The sequence below is a fragment of the Tetrao urogallus genome (assembly GCF_951394365.1).
Source record: "Tetrao urogallus genome assembly, chromosome: 5".
In the NCBI taxonomy this organism is placed as follows: domain Eukaryota; kingdom Metazoa; phylum Chordata; class Aves; order Galliformes; family Phasianidae; genus Tetrao; species Tetrao urogallus.
The window spans coordinates 25,337,849-25,364,402 of record NC_136818.1 but is presented as its reverse complement, the minus strand read 5'-3'; the positions used below and the strand labels follow the sequence as shown (position 1 = coordinate 25,364,402).

Genomic DNA, 26,554 nt, shown 5'->3' with positions numbered 1-26,554 from the left:
GGTGTGCAGGCAGCTCTGAGGTTTCAATGACTCCATGTTCTTCCTCGTTAGCCCAGCACAGCCTCTAATGTAAAGGATGCAGATGTCGTCATGCTCCATAGGAAACCAAGTGAACTAACTTTGTTTTGTTCTTCAAAATGACTCAGAAAAAGAAAGGTTGGTGGCAAAGGGAATTGGGTTCTTCACTTCTTGAACCGCTGCTGTGGCACCAGGGGACAGGGTTTGGCAATAAGCAAGCAGAGAAACAGACAGGAGCAAGGAAAGGGGCCTGCTGGGCTCAAGGGGTAGAGCAGGAACGCACAGCAAGCAGTTTCTGTTTCTTGGGTTTGGGTTTGGGGAGCATCAGAAATCTCGCTCAAAGCAGTATTCCATCCTTCCCTCTGGACGGGCCTAGGAGGGCCTTCCTGATCTGTCTGGTCCTTCCAATGCCAGCAAACTTGCTTTTCTTCTGCTCTATGAGTGCTTGTGTGGCTTAGCTGATGGTTAAAGCTCTGGTTTGTGCTAGGCTGGTTTATGTCTCAATAAAGCTGGAATAGTAAAAGTGAGCAGGGTGAATGGGGCCATATGCAGTCAGCAAGAAAGCTGCAAACCCTGAGTCTGCTGCAGAGACCTGGTTATCAAAGAGACTCTGACATGCATTATACTTTACCCAAAGCCCATATGCCATTCATGTGCTACTCTCAATGGTATCTGAAAAGTCATGGCAATCAGGTGAAATCCCTGGTGAGTGGAAAAAAGGCAACATCACACCCAATTTTTATAAAGGATAAAAAAGATGATCCCAGGAACTGCTGACCTGCCGGTCTCACCTCTGTGCTGGGGAAGATGATGGAGCAGATCCTCCTGCAAGCGATGGTAAGGCACATGGGAGGCAGGGAGGTGATACGTGAGAAGCAGCATGGCTTCACCAAGGGCAAGGAGGTAGCATCTGTTTTATTTGAGAATTTCAGTCTGAGGGCTTGTGTTTGGAGTTTGCCCTCAGTGTCACCCTGTCTGAAATAATTTCTGTGGCTTCAGCTTATTGTTTCTATTGGCTCATGGTTTTATTTTACATAGATACCTTCTGCAAAGCAACAGTCAGCTTGCTTGGCTGAATCTAAGTGTTGTTCTCAACTCAGGAATTTCTTTTGTACTTTAAAAACCTGGCTTCAGCCTGTTGCCAGGATCACACACCTCTCTGAGCAGGAAGATCTGTGTAGCATCTGGTGACGGTGCCTATGTTGATTTAAAGCTTTTTCTTCAGAGCATGCTGAGATTTTTCCTGGAGCAGATAGAATTATTTAACAGTCTTTCTGGCCTCCTTCCCACACTGGGCCCAGCTTTTGAGGCCGTCTTTGGCCTTCTCTCCCCTACTCAGACCTTGTTCCCCAGCCCGAGCTCCCATTGCCCAGTACCAGTTCAGGTTTTGTTGGCAGCCATGGTTCTATCAGCTCTTTTTTGTGATCTTCCTGCAGTCTGCTGCCTCCTTGGCAAAGGATATTGGAGCTTTTCTGCCTGCCAGCTCTCCAAGATGATGGCCCATCACAACCATTTTCCTTCCTCTATCCCAGCCCCTCGCCTTATGCATAACCTAACGCACCTGGCCCCTTGGAACTCTCAACATTTCTATGGCTACATTGCTTGGCACTTCAATATTGATGTGTTAATTAATAATGAAAGCCATAATAGTGGTTGGGTTTAAAATTTTAATTAGCTGAGGAGTCAGCAGAGAGGTGGTCCATAACAATGAGAAGGTACTATTCATATACATGCATATACACGCAGCATGAAGATGCAGATATGTACCTTTCCCTCTAGCAATAACACTGCACAAGAAAAGTGTCCTGTGTGTGGATGGCTGGAGCTGTTAGAGTGTGATGGGATGCTGAGAGATGTTAGGTAGGATTGCTCAAAGTTCTGTTGAAAAAAGGTTTTTTTTTCTCAGTTAAAAATGGAAAACTCCTGGAAGGGAATATATTTTCCATCTCAGACAGTATTTTTGCAGTCTTAAATGAGGGGGAAGTTTTGCTTTCACGTGTGTGAGGGCCCAGAGGAGAGCTACAAAGATGATCAGGGGACTGGAGCACCTCCCCTGTGAAGACAGGCTGTGCTAGGCAGCCTGGGCTGGTATTAAACGTGGAGGTTGGTGGCCCTGCCTATGGCAGGGGGGTAGGAGATTCATGATCCTTGAGGTCCCTTCCAACCCTGGCCACTCTGTGATTCTGTATGAGGTCAGAGTGAGCCAACGGTAACACAAGCAGTGCTGTGAGGATGCTGAGCATTGCACCAACCCTGCAGGGCAAGGTTGAATCCCAGGTAGAAGGCAACCAAAATCCCCACCGTCTTCTGGCTGGTTGTGGATGGTTACCGCTTCCCAGCACCACCGGAGAGGCCTAAGCTGCTCCTTCTGAGCCACAGGCATACAGCCTACTGCTTTGCTGGCCCTCCATGCCACCCCTCACCTCAGGCTGTGGGGTGGGTGGATGGGGGGCTGTAGCCTCAGAGCCAGCTGCCCCAGGGAGATGTGGGTGCCGGAGCCCACAGCTGCTCCTGGAGGGGTGCTGGGGAGCCTTTCTGCCCTATGTGTGTAGCTGCTGTGGTGGATTTCTCTTAACCCTCCCGCGTTGATTTGCATGGTCAGAAACGTGTAAAGACAGGGGGAAAAATTCTGCAGCGGCGTTGGCACTGTAAGTGCTGTAGGTGGCTGTTGTTAAGGCTGTAATGCAATGCAGCTGTCCTGTATCCCCAGTTACAGCGCTGTATTTAGGATGCCTGGCTGTCTATGCGCACCCACACTTGCGCACTGCAGGGCCGGCCGCGGGCAGGACGGGGTTAATGCCCGCGTTCTCCTCCTCCCGTCCCATTGGCCGGCCGCAGGTGGCGCTCCTTCCGCCACCCCTATTGGCGGAGAGAGCACAGGGGCGCCGACCAATGGGCGTGCGCGCCGCGTCCCGTCGGCGAGGCGACGGAGGCTTCTCATTGGACGGCGATCGGGGCGGGCCCGGGGCGGCGGGCGGCACCATGTTGGGGAGCTGGCGGCGGCGCCGGCCGGGCTATGGAGCGGGGCACGGTGAGAGCGGGGACGGGTGGTGGCGGGCAGCGGGAGGAAGGTCGATCCGCTCCGCGTCTGCCTGCGTGGCTCAGGTGGAGTAGCGGCACCTGAGGGCGGACACGCCCCTGCCCGGGGCGCTGCGGGGCTCGGCGGAGCGCCTCTGGCCTGGGAGCCCTCAGGGTGCGTGTGTGTGTGTGTGTGAGCGTGTGGCGGGAAGGCGGAGCCGTTAGGGCCGTTGGGCAGCGGCGCGCGCCGCGGCTGAGGGAGCAGCACCTGCGCGGCCTCGAGCTGCCATGCGGGCGCTCACCGCCTTCAGAGGGCAACCTTACGCCGCAGCCCTTCTGACCGCACTGCGTCCTCGCTTCTTGTGAGCTGGAGGTTTAGTTTTCCTTGTGTAAAGAAAAGTTCGCGTATAGGCTGTCAGTGAGGTTTTGCCTGCGGATAAGTGGGAGTTTTTACAGAAAAAGAGAGGCAGGTGGAGCTTTGTGTGGTGGATTACCTACTAGTGCACGGTACAGCGTGCAGAGAGTGGAAGTGACAGAATGAGGTGAAAAATCTAAGCAGAGGTCTGCGGGCCTTTTTGTAGGAGGTTCCAAAAGGTGTAGGGAAAGAAAACGTGTGTTTGAACAGGAATTAGAGCATGCATAACCGTGTTTGTTTCAGGTTGTCGTCTGCTCAAACCATGGTGTTTTGTGTCCTGCTGCAAACGGAGCAAACTTCTGTGCTGCTCAGACCTTTTCCGTCGTTTGGAGCACGTTGCACAGAGATGCCTCAGAGGTGGCTGCCCAGCTGGCTGTGCTGTGCTGGCTTTGGAGGCTGCTGGCTGTACCTGTGTGCTTGCTGCCGTTTGTAGCCTGTAGCATGCTTCAGTTCAGGTGTTTGTGTGCGTGGTGAGCCCGCCGTCATTGAACTGCTCGGTTGGAAAAGGCCTTAAAGACTGTCAAGTCCAACTGCAACCTAATCGTAATAACCTAACTGTGGCAATTAGCAGACGCTGTCCTTTAGATATTGACTTGGAAGATTCATTAGTTGCTGAGAATACAGACCTGGCTGTAGTGAGAGGCAGAATTGATCAGGAAATCACCTGGTGAAATGGTGAAAATCTGAAAGTATTTTTGGTGTAGACCTGCCAGTTAACTGTGGTATTGAAAAGCCAGCATGGTTGTTTGTTTCGGTTTTTCTGCTTGATCACAAGTATGGGAAAGTAATGTAGAGGGAATTTGATTTTTTTCTGTACTGTGTGATGGAGATGGAGTTTGGGTGATAAAGCAACAGATTCCTTGGGTTATGTCTTCTGTCCAATAGTGCTAGCTGGAGAGAGTGGGGAAAAAAAAACAAAGAACACAGCAGCTTTAGAGTCACCTGAGCTTAGAGAGAGGTGAGTGTTGGCTGCCCTGCAGTGGGAGGAAGGTGCGTTGTTCTGGGTTACTCTGTTGTTGTGTTGTGTTAGCTCTGGTTGGAGGCTTAAGCATTGTTTGCCTTTCCCTGCTCTGATGCCTTTTGATATTAAGGATATGTGGTATCATTTCAGACTTCTCATGCTCCTGTGATGTACAGCTAAGTGGCTTCTTTGTCCCTTTGCTTCTTTTTGCCCAGTGTGGGGATCCTTGCCTTGTCTTCCCCATTTGCTTCTGAAACCACTTCCTTGTTGGGTCTCCTCGAAGCTTACCTCGGTCCCTTACTTTCTCATTGATCCTTTTGCTCGTTGTTCCACAGAATTCTCTCTCCTTTATTTCCCCCTTTGAAAAAATGACACTGTAGCCATGATTTCCCTTGTTTCTGTGGCCACCCTTCCCATCTCTGTCCTTGTTCCAGGACCAGTTTTACATGTCCCAAGCTCTTTTTCAAACCATTGTGACAAGGGCTTGTACTTTTCATTTGAAATAAATTAGTTGTCCTTTTGAGAGAAATTAATTTCTTTCCAAACGAGATAAATATTTTCTTACAGTACCCCAGTGCTGTCACTGTTACTATCGAATTTAAGACAATAAAGATGAAGCTCTTGCTCTCCATGGCAAACTTGTTCATGAAAAGATTGATTTTAGTTGGCTCGCTTTGTACAGCAATGAGCATCGCGTTGGCACTAGCGAGTAATGTGCAGGCTCTGCAGCTTGTGTGCAAAATCGATCTCATAGCAACCTCAGGGGTGCTTGGTTGATTCTGGGAGAAAAGCAGCTGATGTCTCTTTCTGGCAGATGCCATAAGGAGTCAGTGGGCTCACCTGCTCGGAGCTGCAGAGAGCAGAGCCACGGTCAGGGCTCCATCAGAGCACGAGGAGGAGTCCTATCGCATGGGGAGGAAGCTTTGCTTTTTCAGATAAGGGAATTACTGAAACATCTCGTAGCAAATATTTAATTTCTTTTGCTAGCTTCTATCTACATGGTTGGAGGCTTTCAGCCAGAATTAGTTTGAGCTGTCACAACGGATGAGCAAAGTAAATGACCTTTAATTAAAGTGGTGGCAATAGTTGTGTTCTCCCGCCTCTCCCCAGCCCAAAACACCCCTAGAGAAATGCCTGAAAATCGGTCTAGGAAATGGAGTGCCCAGCTTGAGTGTCAGAGCTAGGAATGGTTATGGCTTAACGGCTTCTATCCAGTGCTTTACTTGGCCAACGCCGGGCTGCGGGGCTTTCCTAAAATATATGTGTGGATGGATACGTATCTCACAGTAAGGAGTGACCATTGTGAAAGGAATGGATGTTCTCCTGTGCAGCTTCTTACAAAGTAATGGATTTGTGAAATGACTGGAAGAAGGTACTGATAACAGCAGTGTTCAAAATGATCTAGAATTACTCGTTTTAAAGAAATGGAGTTATGAAATTGTGACTCGGGACTCAGACGTAGCCTGATCTGCTTTGCTTTCTTCAGGTTTAAGAATAATATTGTTATTTAGGGCTCTCTGAAGTACTTTCTTTCTTGTTTTTGTCAGAGTCAGGGCGCTGGGGTCAGCTATGTCTTCCTTGCCTGTGCTTCTTGTTATCATGCTGGCAGCATGCAGTATGCAAATGGACATGCTGTTTGCAGAAATGCAGGCTGCCTCCACAGAACAGAGAAGAGCGATGATTTGTTTTAATTACCATATAAACGTCTGGCTTGTTGTCTTTCACTATTTGTACAAGCACTTATTTTCCAGTAGATTAAAGTTAACATCATGTGGTTAGCACATGACCACAGTGCTGGTTTAAAGCATCCCTGAAGCTTGATAGGCTTCTTTCTCCCTGTTCTCTACTCTCCATGGGGTTTTTATGTTGCTGTGGCTTTTCAGCTCCATGTCCACGTTTCACTTTTTACTCATCGTCGTTAGGAGATTTGGTGGATGGGTTTTGTAGGAAGTGTCACCTGGAGCAGGACACTGGTGGCAAAGTGGCGCTGATGGAAAATGCTGTTCTGAAAGTAGGACGGCCTGCTGAGTGGCTGTGGAATGTCCGTGTACCTGCTGGTGGGCTGCTTCCAGAAGGTTCAGCCACTTATCCTTTGTCGTGCTGGTGTGGGCTGTCGTCTCACCTACACATTCAGGTATCCTCGGTGCTGCTGCCAGGAGAAATGCTTGCTCTTGCAGCATCCCCTCCTCAGATGGTTGTGCAACTCTTGGGAACCACGTGTGGAGGAAGCGGCCAAGCTTTAACGCTCAGCAGGTCTTACATAAAGGTGGAAAGGACGTGAGCATAGGACCCCTCTCCAGTGGCAGTGCTGGCGTGCCATCTCACAGAGAGACAGATGGGCTGTGCTGTGTCATCTCTCGTTACTGGAGCCACTGCGCCTCCTCCCTTTTCTCTCCAGCTTGTTGAGTTGGCTCAGCACTGACAAAGGCAGCTCGTGTCAGGGTGGATGAGCAGCCTGCATCCTTGGGCTGCCTGCTGGCTGCAGAGCCATTGCAGCCCTGGTGAGCTTTGCAGGCAGGGCACGATGGCTGTGCACCACCACAGGTTACAGGTTTGGTGAGAGGGGAGGCACCTCTTGCAGCACCATTAGAACTGTGCTCTGGGTAAGTTTTCTGGGATAAGGCAATGCTAGTGTTTCCTGTTTTTCTTCTTGTTAATTGAATTGTTGAACTGAATCTCAATTGTTGAGATTACAGATATTTTGCTTTTTTTTTTTGTGGTTACTGGTGTTATGGTTGACTGCATAAGATAGACAGTTAACCACAAGAAAGTGAAGTTGTCACTTTAAGAATGGAGGAAAGATGAGTAAATTGTAGTGGTTACAAATCAAAGGCAATAAATTAAGTCTGTTGTGTACTTAAGTGTTAACACCTTCAAGAAATGAGGCAGTGAAGCTGCTATAACTGATTGTTAGATGTCAGAGGGCCAACCTGGCACATCTCTCTTGACAGTCATATCTCTAGGAAACTGGAAGTCATGTGTTCTACTGATGGAAGGGTGTTTGTGAAATTGGAGCCATCAGCTGAAACTACAGTTTCAGTAAAAGTCTCTGCTGTTGTAGTTGCAGCTAGCAGCACGCTGTTGTGATTTTGGCTCCATAGAGATGGAACGAGGCAAGTTCCCCTTCTGTGTGCATACAGGCTACAGGGAGGCAGTAAAACATAACAGAAATGCTTGGGCTTTAGGATACAAGTGTAGGTGATCCAGGCTTATGTGCCAAGAATGGATTGACTTTTAGCTTGTGGGAAGGCAATCTTTTAAGTTTGTGTTCTGTTTACTTTCAGGAGTTCCAGGAGATGCTTCAGTGGCAATCTGTCTTTTACAATGCAAGTTACGAATGAAATTTAGTAACTAACAGCTCGCTGCTCACCTGATCTCCAATAGACTTCCTGTAACACTCAGAAGGGGGGGCGAGAGGAGAAGGGCCCGAGGTCACCATGAAGCTAAAGCAGCGAGTTGTGCTGTTGGCCATCCTCCTCGTCATCTTCATTTTCACAAAAGTTTTCCTCATTGACAACCTGGACACCTCAGCTGCCAACCGGGAGGACCAGCGCGCCTTCCACCGCATGATGGCCAGCCTGCGTGTGGAGCTGGACCCCCGGCTCGAGCACACCTTGCAGTCCCCGTGGGAGATCGCGGCCCAGTGGGTCGTGCCCCGCGAGGTGTACCCCGAGGAGACGCCCGAGCTGGGGGCTGTAATGCATGCCATGTCCACAAAGAAAATCGTCAAAGCTGACGTGGGATACAAAGGGACCCAGCTGAAAGCTTTGCTGATACTTGAAGGAGGGCAGAAGGTTGTTTTCAAACCTAAGAGGTAAATATTCTCTTCAGTGGCAGAGTTAGTAGCTGCCTTACTTATTTACGTTGTTGCATTTATCTACATTACAAATTTGCAGGCAAAGAGAAAGGTCGTTCTGTTACTAGTGAGAGGGTAGAGAGCCTTGTTGGCCTCCTGGTTACCTGAGGTTACTGAGCCAGCTGTCTCTGGCTGTACAGCTTGGAACAGCCTTTAGGAATGTTGATTAAACCTGATGGTGCTGAAAGCATCTTCCTTATTCTGGAAGTGCTGGTTCTGGCAGTGTGGAGGGGTTTTCTTGGTAAAAGTCACATTAAGGTGCCATGGGGGAACAGAGTTCAGGAATAGGGAAGGAATGAAAGTTCACAGTGGTCTTAAAAGCCTATCTGGGTGTCTGGTGCAGCTGTGTTAAGACTGTAAAAATGGCTCGTAGATTAGAGCAAAAACCCCTGTGTTTCTTGGCTGCCAGTGTTGAGTACTGGAGGAGCAAATTAAGCAAAGAGCAAGCAGTGATACTTCCTTGGTGTGGCCTCTGTTTATTGTGACCCGAAGGGAAATTTGACATGATGGAATGCTTATGAAATCTTGAGCCCATCTATAAAGCTTTTTGAACCGCTTGCCTTCGGGGAAAGGAACGAGAAGAAAAAGATGTAAAAATGTAAGGAAGGTGTGTCTTATGAACGCATTGCAAATTTCAAGTGTCTTCACAGAGCGATACGTATCTCTCCGAAGGATATTGGATTGAGGAGCATAAAGATTTTCTGTCGTGTTAATGAGTGATTAGAGAATGCGGAAAAACATCTGCCCTTCACTTCTGGAGTTTAACCTGTGCTGGGTTTAACCATGTGAACCTTTTACACAGGGGTGCTGGTGGCACAGCAGGCAGTGTGACCAGTGAAGGCAGTGACAAGGCATGGCGTTTCTGTAGTGTTTTCTGTATAAGTGGGTGCTAAAAAGAGAATCACCAAGCATTAAATTACATCCCAATAATGGAATGCCTGTGCAAGCAAGCGCAGTGACTGTTCTGCAAGAAGAACTTGTGCTTCTGGGAGTGTTTACAAGGAGTGCCAGGCAGTGCTAGGTAATATGGCCACAGGTGAGGACAGATGGATGGCCTTGTGTTCTGTTTGCAGCTGCTGAATAGCTGCTCTTGTAGGCAGTCTTGTATTGTCATTGCAAGATAGTCTGCTTAGCTAGCTTTTGGCCCAAACCATGTATGGAGGTTACTGTGTTAAACAAGCTTTTTGAGTGTGCTTACTGGCTGGAAAAGAATGGATTCTCTTGATTTGCTACCTCTGCCCTGGGAAGTACTTGATGCCTACTGTGCATGGAAGCAGGAAGTTGACTGTGTCTTGCCAATAGGTTTTAGCTCTGCAGCTTCCAAAATGTGATCATGCTTTCATGAGTCTGCTGTAAGTGTATGCAAAAGACCTGGCTTTGAGCCAGCGTTCTGAAGGTGGCTCATTTCACAATTACTCAAAATCTAGCTAAAGTGAACAGTGGTTAATGGTTGCTACCACTGCATGCCAGTGGTTTAGGTGAAGTTGCTTGTTTGGAGCAAGTGTCAAATTCGGAAGGAATCTCTCAAATCCTCCTTCCAAAGCCTGTGTGCCATCTAGCACTGGTTAATTCTTGAGCTGCCCTGCAGAGAAGCCAAAGCATTTACTCAGGCTGATGAAATGTCGTCTGGCTCCAGAGATCTTCTCTGCGTAGAGTTAAAACATCAGAGCCCTGTGGCTTCACTTCTACTGCTACTGTTTGGGCCCCAGGTCATTTGAAAAAACATCCATTTTACACACATTTGTAGGTGGAAATGAGAAAATATGTACCCTGATTTTACCTTACTTTATGGGACGGTGTGTTGTGTTTCATCCATTTGCTCAGTATTAATTGTTATTTTATGCTTATCTGAAGAATGCTTCTTTAGCAAATCTAAGCTTGATTCAGATGACGTGAATCCCTGACATTTCTCAGCTTTGACTATTTAAGTGACATCTCTTTTTAAAAAAAAGGCTGCTGTTGTGATGCGTGTCAGATTTCTATTTCTTGTTGGTAATTGTCTTTTCTCCACCAAAACAAATGGCCTTTTTATGTCCTGCATTCTCAGACTCACGCTTGCTGATCCTTTAACTACTAAAGATAGCATTTGACATTCCTGCCACAATATCAGGTTTTGTTTTCATGTTCATCTACAATCCTTTCTAACTCCAAAATCGTTTGCAGAGATGCTGTTCTCTGGTGTAAGTGGGTCCCTGTTCTGTAGCTGGGTCTGTGTTCTTTGTTCTTAGGTGTGGCTTGGCATATGGTTGAATTAAAACTCATTAGTTTGAATGGGCCCTGCTTCCAAGCTCTTGAGACCACTGTAAATTACTGATCTTTCCTCTTTATTTGCTACTTCAGTGGTTTGTACTCTATTTAAAATCATTAATAATTTTCCTTCTCCTGTAGGCAGTCATTTTGAAAGTGACCTAGAGAGTGTTTAACTTAGCACTGTTCTTGCACTTGTTACTCTGAGCAACTGAACTGTTGGAAATCCTGCGTGAATCATTCTTCCTTTCTTCAATTACAGGTATGCCAGGGATTATGTAGTGGAAGGAGAACCGTATGCTGGCTATGACAGACACAATGCAGAAGTGGCAGCCTTTCACTTGGATAGGTATGGAAATATTGGGCTACCTGGTTTTGTCATCTGTGTTGAGGGCTTTTTCAGTCCCTTGAAAAATACACCTCAGATGTGAGCTGGTTCTCACCTGCCAATGTGCCACATTGCTTTAGGGTTAAAATGGTAAGGGTTTTTTGTGAAGCTGCATTTCAAAGATCTGTGCAGATTGCTGTCATTAAAGATTTTTGTGAGGTGTTTGAAAAGGAGGCTGAGCACTGAAACCACTACGCATCATATTTGGAGGAATCTCTTGTTGGACGTGTACCCCTGTGTTCTTGTATTCTTCAAGAATCCCAGCAAAAGCCCCGTGCCCTCAGAACTAGCATGTACGTCAGTTCTTGTGCTGACAGCTACATATTTTGACCCAAGATGCCATTGTGTCAAAAAGGACCTGAGTGGCACTGTGAGTTAATCTCTGATGGAAGCGCTGCGCAGCCCAGGGTTCTGGGCTTTCAGCTGTGAGCCTGAGGTGACAGCAACACGTTTTCCAGGTCTAAGTTCTGCATTTATTTACTTGCAATGCCCGTGTTTTGCTTATCTGTAAAAACTTGCTTATCTGTATTTGCTGCGAGTTTGTTTTCATGCATGTCTTCTGCTTTCAGACAGGTGCCTGTTCTTAGAGTGATTTTGTACTTGGGGACTTATTGGTTGGCTGTCCGTAACAAACAAAGCCAACAAAAAACCCCACGCTACAAATGAAACAAAACCACAGCTGTTAATGAGAGACTCTCCCAGTTGCTGCATTGATTGTCCCTTGTTCAAAGGCCAGATTCCTTGACTGCGTACTTTCAAGTACGATTGAATTGGGCTTAAGCATGACATTTTATTAGGTAGCAGTTCCCACAAACAGATGATTTTTGCATGTGACCAGTCTAGAGACCATATGGTTGTTGCTTGATCCTTTTCACAAGACAGCCAAAAGATGTTTCTGGCACAAAGTCCAGTTTTGGAGATTTGGAGTATGATGCATCCTGTGCTGCTCTGCTGCAAATGGTCTAATAAAGAACTGCCACCGATATCCTGTGGAGTGAGTCTAACATGCAGGCACGTCAAGAAAAGGAATTTCCTTTCTTTGCCTTGGAGCAGCAAGGAGGTTGCTGCAGCCTTCCAACTTTATTCCCTGGTCTCAAATCATCTTGATTTCGCACAACAGCACAGAGACAGACAGTGCATAGTTTGGTTATTTTTAATTGAATCTGCTGTCCGTGTTGTTCATTCTCATTCCTCATCCTGTGTTTTGCTTTTTTTTTTTTTTTTTTTTTTTTTTTTTTTTCCCCCCAAATCAGGATTCTGGGGTTCCGACGAGCTCCACTGGTGGTTGGCAGGTTTGTGAATCTACGAACGGAGATCAAACCAGTTGCCACAGAGCAGCTTCTGGGTACCTTCATGACTGTGGGTAAGTGGATTCCGTGGATTCTCCAACCCAGTAAAGAAGAATGCTTAATGGAAAAAAGAACTGTGGGATTCTGACACAGTTATAAAACAGTTAACTGTGATACAGGAAGCTGGTAAGCCTCTTTCTGTGCCAGAAGAGATCGTCATGCTTGTGTAACCCCATTTGGCGGGGGAGGAGAGCCTCATTTTCTCCAAGTGGTTTTTCATCTGTAATTTCTATGTTCCTAATGCTGCTGTTACAGATGAGGATTTTTTGAGTAAGAAATGTATTTATTTTCCCCGAAGCTGTTAGAAAAGTCTGTGATGAGACCTGAAAGGAGAAAAATGGAATTGTATTTAATGTGAACACAGTGGTTATTTGGGATCATCGCTAGAGCTGGTGCATTGCTGGTGTTAAATGTTGTTTGTGCCACATCAGACTCTGGTAAGCATTCGTAACCGTGTCAGAACTTCCTTATGTTGCTTACAGTGATATGCTGTGATAATGTAATAGTGCTCACTAGAAATGATTAATGTGAACTCCTGCCAGGTGGTCATTAAGCATCAAGAGGGGACTTAGAGTGCAGCCTTAACTCCCTCAGGCTCCTCATGAAATTCCTAATGGCTGCTGGTTTGTTCTTGATGGGCCGAATTAAGCGATGGTTGTTCTTTACAGCTGACGTATGTGTCTGTATGAATTTCTATTACAAGCACTGCTGGTAGTCTCACCTACTGAGTTGACGGAACGCTTTCAATTATAAGGTTGACCTTTCAGGCGATAATTTTGCCTTGCCAAACCTTTTGCACTCTGACTGGGTGTCTGCCACAGGCAGAATTTACTTTTTCTCGTTTCAGCCAAAGTAACTAGGCAATATTCTAGCAGAAACAACTGGCTTGAAAAGTATGTCTCCAAAGGATTTTCATTGCCTTTGCTTAGATTTCTTGGAACTTCTTGTTCTACAGAGCATAAAGCAGAGAAATGGAGGTGCTGGGGAGAAGCTTGCATCAGGGGGAGCGTCTCTCACGTTTGCCAAAATTTCTGAGGTTTTAAAGCAAAGCTAGCTCATGAATACTCTGCTGATTTTCCAGAGCTACAGCTGAAATCTCTTAGAATTCTGTCTCTTGGTAGACCTGAAGTAAGCCACGGATAGGAAGAGAGACTTGCAGGGCTTTCCATGTAAATAGAAACCTGGTCTGCTGCAAGTTCATTGTTGTAAATGTCTGATGTCTTCTAGTTGTCCAGGTGAGACGCTAGGAGTGTAGAGCCAGATCTGAGTGAACAGGGGACCACAGGAGTCTGTGTGACTGAAGGATTGTGATATGGGATTTGAACCCGTGGCGTAAGGATGGAAAGTGAAAAACAGGTGTCAGTATTTGGGGAGGATGATGGATGTAGAGCTGGAGAAAGAAAGGGCAGGGAGTGAGTGTGTCCCTTCCTTGTAATACCGTTGTTGAAGAAAGTTTTGGAAGAAGGCCTCTGAGAATGGAACTGAAATTGATTTGGCAAGATTCAAGCCAAGGTAGGTTAGGAGGATGAAACAGAAAAGGCTAAGCTAAACGTGTTAATCCAGGCAACTGGATTACTTTACCCTGCAGGCTTCAAAGCCCTTAAGGGACTGGAGACTGCAGGGTTTTGTTGTTCTTCTTCTGTCAGAAGACATTCAGAAACTTCTGACACTACTGTTTTCCTGGGTCTTGTGAAAAACAGCTTGTTTCCCCTGCTGACTTGGCTCATGTAGCTGGGATGTATCACAGGTCTCCAACTCCATTTGAGTTCTGCTTAGTCTTTTTCTTTTTTTTATTTTTTTTTGCTTCTTCCTTTTCAGTCAACTTTTTCAAGGAAGAAAATATTAAACAAACAGTGCTGAGGTTGCAGAGTCAAGTTCCCAAGGATTGAGAAGGGGTCGTAAAAGCTTGGCGATAGCACAGTGTTGTATTATCTCTGTCTGATAAAAATACAATTACTCTGGGAAAATACAATTACTCTTGCCTTTGAGTGTAAGTCCTTAATGTTGTTTTGGATGAATAGATGTCTGTTAAATCCCTTCTGAGCCTCTCCCTCTTAGAGAGAGGAAGCATGAGGTCAAGTGCAGTGAAATGCTATTGCAGGGGAGGCTCTGCTGCAACAACACGCTGCTGGTTGTCCCTCAAATGAAGTTCTGCTTTTTGATGATCTTTGTTTTTTTTTAAGGTAATAACACTTGCTTCTATGGAAAGTGCTACTATTGTCGGGAAACAGAGCCGGCTTGTGCAGATGGGGACATCATGGAGGGGTCAGTGACTCTCTGGCTACCAGATGTTTGGCCTCTTCAGAAGCATCGGCACCCGTGGGGTAGGACTTACCGCGAGGGCAAACTTGCCAGGTATGAGACCACGATAAGGTTGATCTTCATACGTGATGATTTACTCTAGAATTGCCCTTGCAGTACAACGGCCAATTAAGGAGCAGGTCTTCTCTAAACCTGGATTTTTGTCAGTGCCTTTCTTTATACAGCAGTAGAAGTCAAGAAGTCTGGGATGAGATTTAATTTAAAAGTGAGCAAGAAAGAAACCTTCATTGTTTCCCATGGTACCGAGTGCTGTCTTTTTCCTTTTTCTTGCCCTTTACATAACTCCACCATACAGTCACTCTAAGCTCTGAAGATCCAAAACTCCTGGGCCACTAAACCTGCTTTTGATACCAGCGGTGTTTGGGGCCGACGCTCAGTATATGAAAATGCTTTTAGAGGAGAACAAACATGGACTCTAGTAGTCCTGTACAGTAAATGTAGTATGTTAGTGTTTAAATTGGAGTTCCGTGTATTTGCCATGGCCAGAGCAGATGGAAAAGCTCACTGAGCTCCAAACCAAGTCTGTACCCACGGCAAGTGGGAAGACTTTTAGTCTGTGTTCTAAAATTCTGGTTGAGTGCTGTGATTGCTCTCAGAAGGAGTCTCATCCAATGGGTTCGAGAATTATTTTAGGGTATTAAGAGCACCATTTGATTTCTGGGGAGCAGACATGGTCTCCTTTTCAACCATTCAAAATCTACAGTGTTTAGGACGCTGTCAGTTACAGTGACTGACTGACTGAATTTCTTGGAAATGTGTTCCTTACTGAGGGACTGGTTTTTATCGTACACTACCTGCTTATGTGGGGGTTTCCCTGTGGCACATAATGTACGCTGAAGTTTAAACTTGACTCATGCAGATTGCATAGTTCTGTTGTTCTGCATCTTACTGTGTTGTGCTTTTCACTTTGAGGGCATCGGGAGAATGAAACATTCCAGGTGTCTCACTTTTTTTTCTGCTTCTGATAACTATGAAAAAAATAACCATAGGAGTTTTCTTCCTGATCTCGCTGGTTATACTCTGCCCTGAGTTGGCCTCTTGAACATAATTCATATAGTGCTATTAGTCTACGTGACTTCTAATGGACATGTAATAGATAAAATCTCTGACCTTCAAAGTCCTAGGCTAATTAGATACTAAGAAGGAGTAATAAATATTGGAGAAAGATCTGTCTTGAGAATTCAATGAAAAATGAGGAGAACAGAGTATATCTCAACTTTGTTTCCAAGAGATTTAAGTACCAATCTGAAGTAAAATACGAGAAAGAGAAACGCTTCAGGGAAGGAGAGTAGGTAGCATAAACGAAGCGTGCAAAGTACAAGGAAGAACACATTTGAGGCTTTTGCCTTGTGGGTTTGTGCTGTAAACTGAATATGAGTTTGACCTGGATGCAAAAGAAAGAGGGAGCTAGAGAAGTGCTAACAAAAGCACCGAGAAAATAATTTGTTGTTGTTTTGCTTTGGATATCTGGGGGTAAGATGGGATATGGGAGCGTAGAGTCCAGACGTTTAGAAGGTGAGGTTGGGGTGTGTGACTGTTCTAGGTGTTAAATTCTGATCTGCTCTCAGCTTTAATTAATCTGCGCATTTTTGAGCACGTCAGTTTCTCCAGCTTTTGTTTCCTCCATTTGTTTCCAGTTCGCAGATGGTTGAAGACATTGCCAACTGCTATTTTGCAAAGGATGGTTTCATTCTTTACATGGAAGATGTTATAGATGTACTTGTTATTTAGATTGACAGATGGAAGGGAAATATGCCAGAGATCTGGCTGATTTGGTGGTGGTGCTGAATAGCTCTGAAAACTGTAAAGAAGGAAAGGGGAAAATTTAGAAACCTAGATTTGGGGAATGGAGATGTGATATTTATGTTCTAAGTCTACAGGTGTGTGCATAGGCGATGTGTATGAGAAAAGGAGAGAGAAGAGAAACTTTGAATCTTGCCAGTGGAGAGGGTGAGAGATTCCAAGAGGGAAGAGGCAGCTGTGAGTGAAAGAGAACGAGCATACATGGGGCCCTTCTCTTGAAGCCAGTGGAGATCATTAGTAACCATGAAGAAGTTATTTGCATTAGACAGGAAAAGTAGCTGGAAGGCAGGGCTGATGGAGGCAGATCATAGCAGTAGAAATAGACGTGATGCTTGAAATCTGGATGAAATGAGAGCAGACCAGTCACGATGGACATCCATCCGTGCCATCAGGCAGCCCAACCACTGCTGGCTTGCAAGCAGTGAGTTAAGCAAACTGACCTTTTCTGTTGGAAGATGACATGAAACCTTTTATTAAAACTATGGCTTGCTCTGTACAGTAGAGCGTTAGCACAGGTTTTACTTTTCTGATAACATCTTTGTCTAGCTCTTCTTTTAGAGTCTTGATTTGCTGCACTCCACTTTTCCCTAAACACTGATGGTCGGATACTGGGAGAGCTGTAAATACTTGTGGTGTGCAAGGATGGATCTTTCTCAAAGGTTTAGTTTGATTTCTCTCGATGGCCTGCAGATGGGAGTACGATGAAAGCTACTGTGATGCTGTGAAGAAAACTTCACCCTACGACTCGGGCCCCCGCCTGCTGGATATCATTGACACAGCAATATTTGACTATTTAATCGGGAACGCTGACCGGCATCACTACGAGAGCTTTCAGGATGATGAAGGAGCCAGTATGCTCATCCTTCTGGACAATGCCAAAAGGTGAGAGTGAGGGAAATCCTAGTGGCCAGGCCTCAGCAGGTGTGAGGGCACACGTTGATCTGCTCTCTCCGTTTTCTGTCTTTCACTTATTTTTCCACTAGTAATTGCTTTTGGTTTTGTTTTCCCTAAAACCCCAAAGCTTGCTCTCTTAGTACTCACCAAATATTAGGAACTTTCAAAGGCTGTGGTACTTTGTGCTTTGCTTACGTAGGTATGATTGTTCTGGGTAAAGCCTTAGTCAAACTACAGAAACTCCCAAATATTAACCCACTAGAACTTCTTTATTAAAAGCAGCTTTTAAAGGTTTGTTTGCTCCTCCTACCACAGAACCCCTCTCAGTTGTACTCTTTTAAGTAATGTTAGGTTATAGGATCTGCCATGGTATAAAGAGATCCCTTTATAACATCACTGGGTGATGTGGCATTCAATGCCTTCTGGATATGTCTGCTCTATCAATAGAAGTTTAAAATGGAGATAGAGCTGATACTGAGAGCAAAATATGATAGAGGAGGAAAAACATGCTTTCAGGTGTGATAGCATTATTAGGAATATCATTTTTGCAGAGCCACACATTTGTAAATATTTAAGGGACTTCATAAATCATTTTTTATATAAAACATTAACCGTTACCAAGACAAAAATTAAGTGTGTAGCAATAACTGGGAGTAACTGATGGGAAGTCCTTCCTGAGGCCAACCTTTACTATTAAGTGTGTGTCTGCTCTCTCCCCATTTCACTCCCAGATTATGGATTCCTTTCTTTCCCCCTTCCTTTGCTTCTCGTGTGTCTGAAGAGGCTGAGTTGAGCATTTTGTCTTTATATGTTAGCCTTTTCAGTAACACGCCTTCAAATGTGTCAGCAGGATGTGTTCTACCTTGAGATTGCTGAATTACTGCTGCTTTCAAATTGCTCAAGGTGAATTTGGCAAAAAATGGCTTTCTGTATTGCTCTGGCAGTGGGCTGGGAGGATGCTAGTTTGTTAGTCCCTGGAAGTGAATATAATAGTTGAGGGTCACAACAGAGCTTTCTTTATGGTGTGTGCTCATCATGTTACCGAAACACTTCAGGTGGGGCTTTACAGGCCAAGAAGTAAATTGGTTTTTTGTAAGCTTGGGTAAAATTCTTTCCTCTTCTTTGAGATTAGTGTAGGGAAACAGCTTTTTAAAGCCACTAACAACAGCGTTGTTGGAGCAGAGTAGTGCCGCGCTCACAGGGTAAGTTATCTTTTCTGAGGGGACAGCTCAATGTTACAAGGAGTTAAAAAAAAAAATTATAATAATAAAGGGGGGGTGCTTAGATGAAGATTAGAATACTATTGAATTCTTTTGGCAGATCTCCCTTAGGAGGTGTGATGGTGAAGTGTTAAGCTTCACCACCGTTTACACTGAACTGTAGATCTAAACTTGGCAGTCTCAACTGACATGTGGCTGCTGTGTCAGACTGGCAAAACTCACGCTCTGTGTCCGGAGTGCTACTTCTTTCCTCCACTTTACAAGATGAACTCTGTTCTTCAGCTCCTCTGCAGTTTGTTTCCTGAGGTGCCTTGATCTGATGAAGAGCAATGTACACTGGTGTTTCTTCCGTGCAGCTGGTATGTTAGCTGACACTGTTGAGGGTTATTTCTGTCATTGGTCATGACCTGTTTATATTCTCATTTAAATGACTTGAGCTATTGGAGCATGAAATTGCCTAGTATTGATTTTTGAATTCTTTACAAATCTGTTGATGTTGAGAGCAACATTGTGTTCAACTCGTTTACTTTTATTTTGCTTTTCAGCTTTGGCAACCCTGCCCTGGATGAAAGAAGCATCCTAGCTCCCCTTTATCAGTGCTGCATGTAAGTGAAGTGCAGAGATGCTGTTGGCTTTACTTATGCAATTGCTGTCCTTAGATTTGCAATGAAATTACATTTGAAGCTTTCTGGCAACCTGAAAATACTCATGTAAATGCTTTCCAGTTTTGAAGTACTGTGTTTGTTTGATGCGTTGTCAGCGCTCATGAGGCTGAGAAATGCATCTTTATTAAGGCAGTAAATCAGGCAGTATAGGAAGCAGTCTCACCTCCAGGTCATTGGTTCAGATCTGTCCTTACTCAGTACAGCAGGTACTTTGCATCTGCAGCTGTCTGTATCCAGCTCCTGCTGGATGGGAGTTCACAGTTACAGCTCTCCGTGTCGGAAACTCAGCGTGTCTGGCAGCTGAACTGCCTTCATTTCTTTCTAAGCAAGACTGTAGCACAGCTCAGGGTGTGGCTTGCAAAATGGCTTTCCATTTTTGCAGGTTTTTGTTTTCAGTCTTGTAAACTGTGTTTTTTGCTCACTTTTTTCTAATGCCTGTGGGCAGTTGATTCCTGTTGTCCCCTCTGTCACCAGGCCACTGCTGCTTCTCATTAACAAGCAAAAGATGCAAGTACCAGGAAGAAAAGTACTGTTATATCTGTTTCCTGCAGCTGTTACTTCAAGATAGCATTGACCCCCTTAGACCTGCCAAAATAAGCCTCTAGCTGAGAGTTCTTTGAGGCTGTTTGTGGATGGTTCTGTCTCCTGAATCACTCATGACCTGGGAGCTCAGCAGAAAGCCTGAGCTCTCGCCCCTGCTTGCTCCAAGCAGGGCTCTGTGCATGCTACAGCATACCTACGTTCTGAAACATTTTTGCAGAAGCCATAGGAAGAACGATTAAACTAAATGCTTTTCAGATTCTTTAGTTTTCCTGTGCTAATTTTAAATGCATTTTTAGTTTCCTGTTTTATGAGAATCTTTTGGAATCTTTCATGTAGAGACTTGGAAACACAACCAGAAGAGAAGTTTGTTTAACAGACTGATTGCCTGCTTTTCAGATATCCTTTCTTCTGAAACCAGGCAAATGCCACTATAAGAAGCCATATACTGAGTTGTTTTACCTGCTGGTTTGTTATAATACTTACTGCATTGCCTGTTTCCTTGGAGTCCATCAAAAGCAAAAGAGTTTAGACCAGTGATTCTAAAACAAAAATGTGCTGGGAGAATCTCTGGAGATCGCTGGAGCAAACTATTTAAATGGGCTAGTGTAAAAAAGTCAATGGCAATTAAAGCAGAAAGGTCACTGATGTGTTTACTTTCTGCGGAAGTTCAGTGGCAGATTTGTGTCCTTTGTGATTAGTTGCTGATCAGTGATGTTCTTCCTGAGGTAGCGTGAGTTTTGTTTTTGCACGAACAGCCAGATTATTGACTTTTTTGTTTGGAACTTTGTCCAGAAGGCCTCAGGGCTGGAGGAGTTCCCTGCTAAGAGCTGAAAGTGTTCTGTATAGCATAAGAATTATGCCCCAATTAGATTCTCACTTTTTCACTCTAGGTTTTTGAGTTACACCTAGATATATTGCCTGTGCTGCGGTTGCATCTGGGCCCTGCTATTCCCAAACCATTTTTGCAGATAAAATCATGATGTGAGAGGCTCCCTCAAGAGGCTGGCCTTTGTTATTGCTGATGGCACTGTACCCAGACAGCGGTATGATGATGTGTTTTGTTTTTCTTCTGCAGCATCAGGGTTTCTACCTGGAATAGACTCAATTACCTGAAGAATGGAGTACTGAAGTCTGCCTTAAAAACTGCTATGTCGCATGACCCCATCTCACCAGTGCTTTCTGATCCTCATCTGGATGCCCTGGACCAGCGGCTTCTCAGCATTCTGGCTACAGTGAAACAGTGCACAGACCAGTTTGGGCCAGATGTTGTGCTGGTGGAAGACAGGATGACACTGTCTCATTTGTAATTGCAGTGGAACACAGAGGAAACTCCCTTTATAAGAAACAAACAAACAACAAAACAAAAAAAAAGAGAAAAACAGCACAATCGGTTCTGAAAGGCTGTGGCCAAGATGGACTGAAATGAACAGGAGAGCTTCCGAGCCAGAGAAACAGAGGTGATGCTGGCTTTTACCTTGGGCTGACAGCAGTGAGAGGTGGGAAGTTTGAGCCTTGCACGGCTCAGTACCTGTAAGGGCATCGTGGCCATTGTGGTGTGTCCATTGCCGGCAGTGGACATTGCACTGGATAAAAATGGCTCTCGGTGTTGGTGCAAGTGTATGGAATACAGACACTAATGTGTGGACTGATTTTAGAGGGGACAAATGGAGATGAACAGTCTGATCCTCCTCCCTTCTCTTCCCCACGTACGCTCTTGCGAGTTTTGTTTGATTCAGGGTTGTACATGATCAGCTGTGAGCTGGTTAGGTATATTACTGCTTCTTTAGAAAATGAGGAACTGGTGAACAAAATAATGATTAGACTGAATAGTTGCCCCCCTCAGGGGGTGGGAGGCTCTTCGGAATGCCAATAGGGTGGAAGCGGTGACCTCTCAGCTCAATTGCCCTCAATAAAAACTGGGGAAGGGAGTTGCCTTTTGTGATAACGTTTCAGTTTTATCGCTGAAGTCCTATCAAACATTTATGCACAGGGTTGAAGACTTAAAGGAGGACAGGGTGGTTATAAGCACTTGACAGTTAAGGAGTTAAAATATGTTCCCACGTGTCCTTCGCTGTTTCCCATTTGTAAGGAACCTGGCAAGGTCTGAGTTAGGGAAACACCCCTCCACTCCTATGTCAATATTAACCAAATCTTTATTATATTGTAGCTGAGGAGGAGGAGGACAGGGTCTGTCCTTGGAAGCAGATTCCATTTAGTGAAGTCGTGCTGCTTACTGCATGCCCTGTTTAATTTGGAGAATCTGGACGTGCCGTGCTGCTGAAAAAGAGGTATATTGATGGACTTCCCAGTAACCTACAGCCATGGGAAGGGCCCTGAAGGGTGGAGAGAACCCTGAGCTAATGTCGTATGGAGAGAGCTTCTTGCTGCTGTAAGCACGGCTCAGTGCTGCTGTTCTGTGGAGCACCAGCAGTTTTTCAGGCCCACCTTCTGCCTGGACTGTCTTGTGGCTGAGCTCTGAAGCTGTGAGCTTACTTTCTTACTTGCAGTAAGAATTCTGCCTTGCCCAGCTGCTTCCTGCAACCCACGCTGTGCTGTGCTGACAGGGGGGCGGCCATCCTGGAGTCCTTGTTCCTGATGGTTTTGCTGTAAGGTGAGGAACCGGCCGTGCCAGTTGGCTTTGCAGAGCGGACGAGCAGCACTTCTCTGTGCTAGTCCTGTCATCCCTCAGCACTGTGTCAGTCTGTACTGCAAATGAGCTTGTGCCCCTTGAAACTTGTCACACTTGTGGTAGGACTCAATCTGCCTCAAGAAGGGAAACGGCTTCCATTGTACTTCCAAATTTACCAGCTTCACATCAATTTTCAGTTCAGACAGTATGGAACTTAAAAGTAAGGAAACAGATCACTTCCCAAAGTGATTACATATTATTGGATTTATGAGCTAGAGCAGCAAAATGTCAGCTCAAGATCTTTTTCTTGATTTGTCTGTCAACATCTTTCTAGCTCTGCAGCAGAGTGACAGGCAGATAAAATGAGGAGCTGCTTCCTGTTGCTTGCACCTGATCAAAGAGGTGTTAGTGAAAGAGTTTATTTTTAAAAGGAATTTAGTTTGAGCTTTGTACTGCCTGAGCAGAGTATCTCAGAAGCAGAATGCGACTGTTTTCCTGAAATTGGCTTTTATGTTTTTGTAGACATCTTTCAGACTTGGCCGCGACACAGACTCAGGTTTGGAGCTAGAATTACTTCTTGGTGGTGCTAGTTAAGGCTAACACACAGCCAGTTTTGGATGCCGGTGTTAAACTGATGCCCATTTCTTGCTGTACAGGATAATGTAACACATGCACTGCAAGCCACGGTCCTTTGTGCATGTAGGCAGCGTGGGCAGTGCCTTGTGTGTCCCCTTTGCACAGAGCCAGGGGCTGGTAGCTGGGTGTGAGCAGGGGCAGGAGCTGCCAAGGGCTGACCTGTCTGTCACTGCCTGCATTGCAGTGCCCTGTGGGCAGGTGTGAGTAGTTGGGGCTGACATTGCTGGAGGTACTGTGGGCAGCAGGTGGCTGGGGAATGCTCTCATTCTGAAGCAGGAGAGGCGTCCACCGAGGCATTTGGACATAAGGCTGTTTCCCAAAAAGTTCAAGACGATTTACACAAAAGGGGAGACTGCAAAGCACACTGTGTTTATTTTTTACTCTTCCTTTTTTTTGAGCACTTAATATTTTGGGATGGATCTGCAGAAATTCGAAGTTCTGATTTGACCACTCTTAAGTCATTTACAACAGACTATAACAACAGATTTGAAAAAAAGCATCTCTGTCTTTATGAAATGAAATTAATGTTCAGTGCTTTATGCTTTGTATGTCATGGGCTTCTACACCAAAGCTTTTGCAGTCAGATTGCTCTTGGAGATAAGTTTTCCATCAGTATATATATCAAAGATTTAAAGCACTGTATTGGTTTAGTTGTAAGCAAAGGGCATGAAATCAAGCATCGTGATTTAGAAGTAAGCAGGAGATAGGTGCTTTCTTTTTCTCTTTTCGTATTTGTGTCATATTGATGCTTCTGGTCACTGTAAGCACTGCTGGAGCTTGGTGTTCTGCAGCAGGGAGGAAGAATCAATTCCTCTCTTACCCAAAATCAGGAAGATCCAGTTTTGGCATTGTGAGAATCTCTGGTGTTCTGGCAGCAATTATTGTTTCGTTTGAATGCGGATCCCTGAGAAATGTTAAACTCAATGGTAACCATTGCAAAGGAAATAAGCAGCAGCATCCACGTGCAAACCAGGATCTGCTTGCATCTCTGGCAGTAGTGCCACCTGTGGGGCAGGTGCTACGTTCTTAAGGCGATGAGGGTTTGTGGCGCTTCTAATTCTTGTTCACTTTGCACACTGTAATTCCTGGCTCCATATGTCACCAAACGGTTGTGCCGTGGATGGTAGTGGTGGCAGAGCGCTTGAAGCACAGAAACCAAGAACTAATTAAAAAGAAACAGCAGATGGCTGATGATGCTCTGTCTCCTCCTTCCTAAGTCAGCACTTGGGCAGGAGGAGCCCCTGAGACTGGCTCCTCTTCCAACAGCTAGTGAACTGGAGTGTGTCTTGCCAAACAAACTTCAACTGAAAAATAATAATTTATTAAGAAGGTAATTTATTTGCTGTGGCAGCTGGAGCAAGATGCTTGAAACAGACACCCCTGTTGGAGCTGTCAGAGGATTGCCCCTGGGAACAGCTGCACAAATGGAGGTTGCTAATGAGAAAACAGAGTGCAATCACAACTTTCTACTTGTATCCCCAAGGGGCGGGTTCTGCATAAAGGAACATTGTGTGAATAAAGATTTTAATAAAGCAGCGCTGATGGATTGTTTAAGTCTCTCTCCCAGCCCGCCCCCCTCCCCTCATTCCAGCATGTACTGAGTTGAATGTTTGAATTGTTTTGCTGCTGGTGTTTCATGGTTATTCCTTCACTGATATTTATCAGTGGCGTTTATTCCAGAAGTGTATTTTCAAGAGTGGGGCCACATGTGCAGCTTGGTTAGAAAAGCTGGTAAGGGAAGGTTGTGCTTAAGAAGAGTGTTCCAAAGCGATGCTAAACAAAACATACCTAGGCTTAACTGGTCTTTGGGAAGAAAATGGGTATTGTTTTTTTAGCTTTAGAAAACATGTTCCAGAGCCCTGCTTGTGCCACGCATCCAGGCTGATGTCTTGGTTGTGTCCCACTAGGCTGGATTTGTTGTACAGAGCAAGGAGTGTGTATTCATTTGGCAACAGATGCATATAGAATTGGCATGCGTTTGTGGTTGGCTTCCCTGAGCTCTTATTGAAGCCCTGTTATGAGATGGGGCAAATAAACAGCTATCAAAGATCTGTTCCCACAGAGCACAGGGACTGACCTACCTGGTTCAGAGCTTGTTTTTGTAATAATAAAACAGTTGTGAGCATTTCAGAGGTAGGAGGGGATGCTCACAGCTCTCAGTGTTGGGCATCTGGAAGCAAAGGAAACCTCTGGGAGCTGCTGTGTATTTGTGACATCTGCATGAGCTGTGCTGGCCCGTGGCTTTGGGCACAGGAATGCCCTGAAATGGCCAAAGCACTGTGCTTGTGGAAATGCAGGGCTGGTCTCTGACCTGCCCTGGAGCATCAGCAGCATTGCCATGCTCAGCCACCAGAAGCTCCTACTTTTTCTTGAATTGCATTTTCTCAGTTGAAAGCTTGGAATTCAGCATTGCTGATTTCTGTTAGAACTGGTTTGGGATTTTGTTGTTGTTGTTGGGAGCAGTCCTGGGCTTTTCATAGCTCCCATTATTGCGTGGTGACAGTTTTTCATATCTCCTATCTGTGAGATGTCAGAATGGGACATGTGCCACGAATGGGACACAGTTCTTTGTATACAAGCAGGTCAATAACTGGTAAACATTGCAGATGCTTTTAAGTTTTGAAAGGCTGAAATAGTTCATCTTGAGAGTTTTTATGACAGCATTGTTGTACTACTCCCGTATTGCTGTGGTGCAGTTGGGCTTAGCGGTGGTGGAAGGTTTTAAAGTGTTTCTGATTATATAATGAGCACAATTTTGCAGAAGAATACACAAAGAAAACTTTGAGCCAGAAAATGGTTTTGAAAACTAGCACTTTTCAAGTTCTTTCTCTGCACATTTCTAAAATGTAGAAATGGGAGAAAAAAAGTAGGTTCATTCTTCACGTATCCCATGTGTGGTACTTTGCTGCTTCTCCTTTGTAGTGTCAATATTTTTAGGAGGCTGGGGACAGGACTTTGTAGGAACAAACAGATTAATGGGAACGGGGATCTCCTTTACTCCAGATCTTCCTTTTACTTACTGATTCAAACCACAGAAGGATGGATGCTCAGCATTTCCCCATCCAGCAGATACAGCTGTAGGATAAAATCCTGATGGCAAGCTTTGCTCTGAGTGCTTGCACCGAGTTGCCAGGAGTGCTGAATAAGGCAGATGTAACTACTTGTTTTGCAGTGCTGTTCTTCCATTCTCTTTAGATGTTCTGCAATGTAAGGCCCAGCTTGACTCGAGATCATGGATTTTTAATCAGATGGATGTCGCTCACCAGGACTGCTGTGGAATAACAGCGAGGTGAAGTCACACATCCCAGTGTCATGCTGGGACTGGGCAAACCCCAGCAGATGTCTTCCTGCTGTGAGAGCAGCTGGAGGCTGCTATAGCAAACCCCCAAGACTCAGCAGAGGGAGGAAAAAAGCAATGAAGTCCCATCCAGCTGCACTGGGGCACTGAGTGCTGTGCTTCCCAGGCCAGGTATGAGCCATTTGTCCAGCCTTCTGCACGCTCCCATCTAGTCCTTGGGCATCGCTTCCTGCCTGAGGCCCTGCCGAGGGAACTGAATTATTCAGGAAGGGTGGATTTTTGTTTTGTTTCT

The 26,554-nt window shown here is 45.3% G+C and overlaps 1 protein-coding gene across 1 annotated transcript; it reads left to right on the top strand.

The window, feature by feature from the left end:
* Positions 1-7,849: 7,849 nt before the first annotated feature.
* FAM20B (FAM20B glycosaminoglycan xylosylkinase) lies at positions 7,850-21,006 on the top strand (the record flags this gene model as incomplete). The annotated part of the gene is made up of 7 exons (XM_079536040.1): positions 7,850-8,226; positions 10,778-10,864; positions 12,157-12,266; positions 14,436-14,607; positions 17,068-17,259; positions 19,037-19,096; positions 20,775-21,006. 7 exons carry the CDS (start codon positions 7,850-7,852, stop codon positions 21,004-21,006), a joined length of 1,230 nt encoding a protein of 409 aa, XP_079392166.1.
* Positions 21,007-26,554: the final 5,548 nt, after the last annotated feature.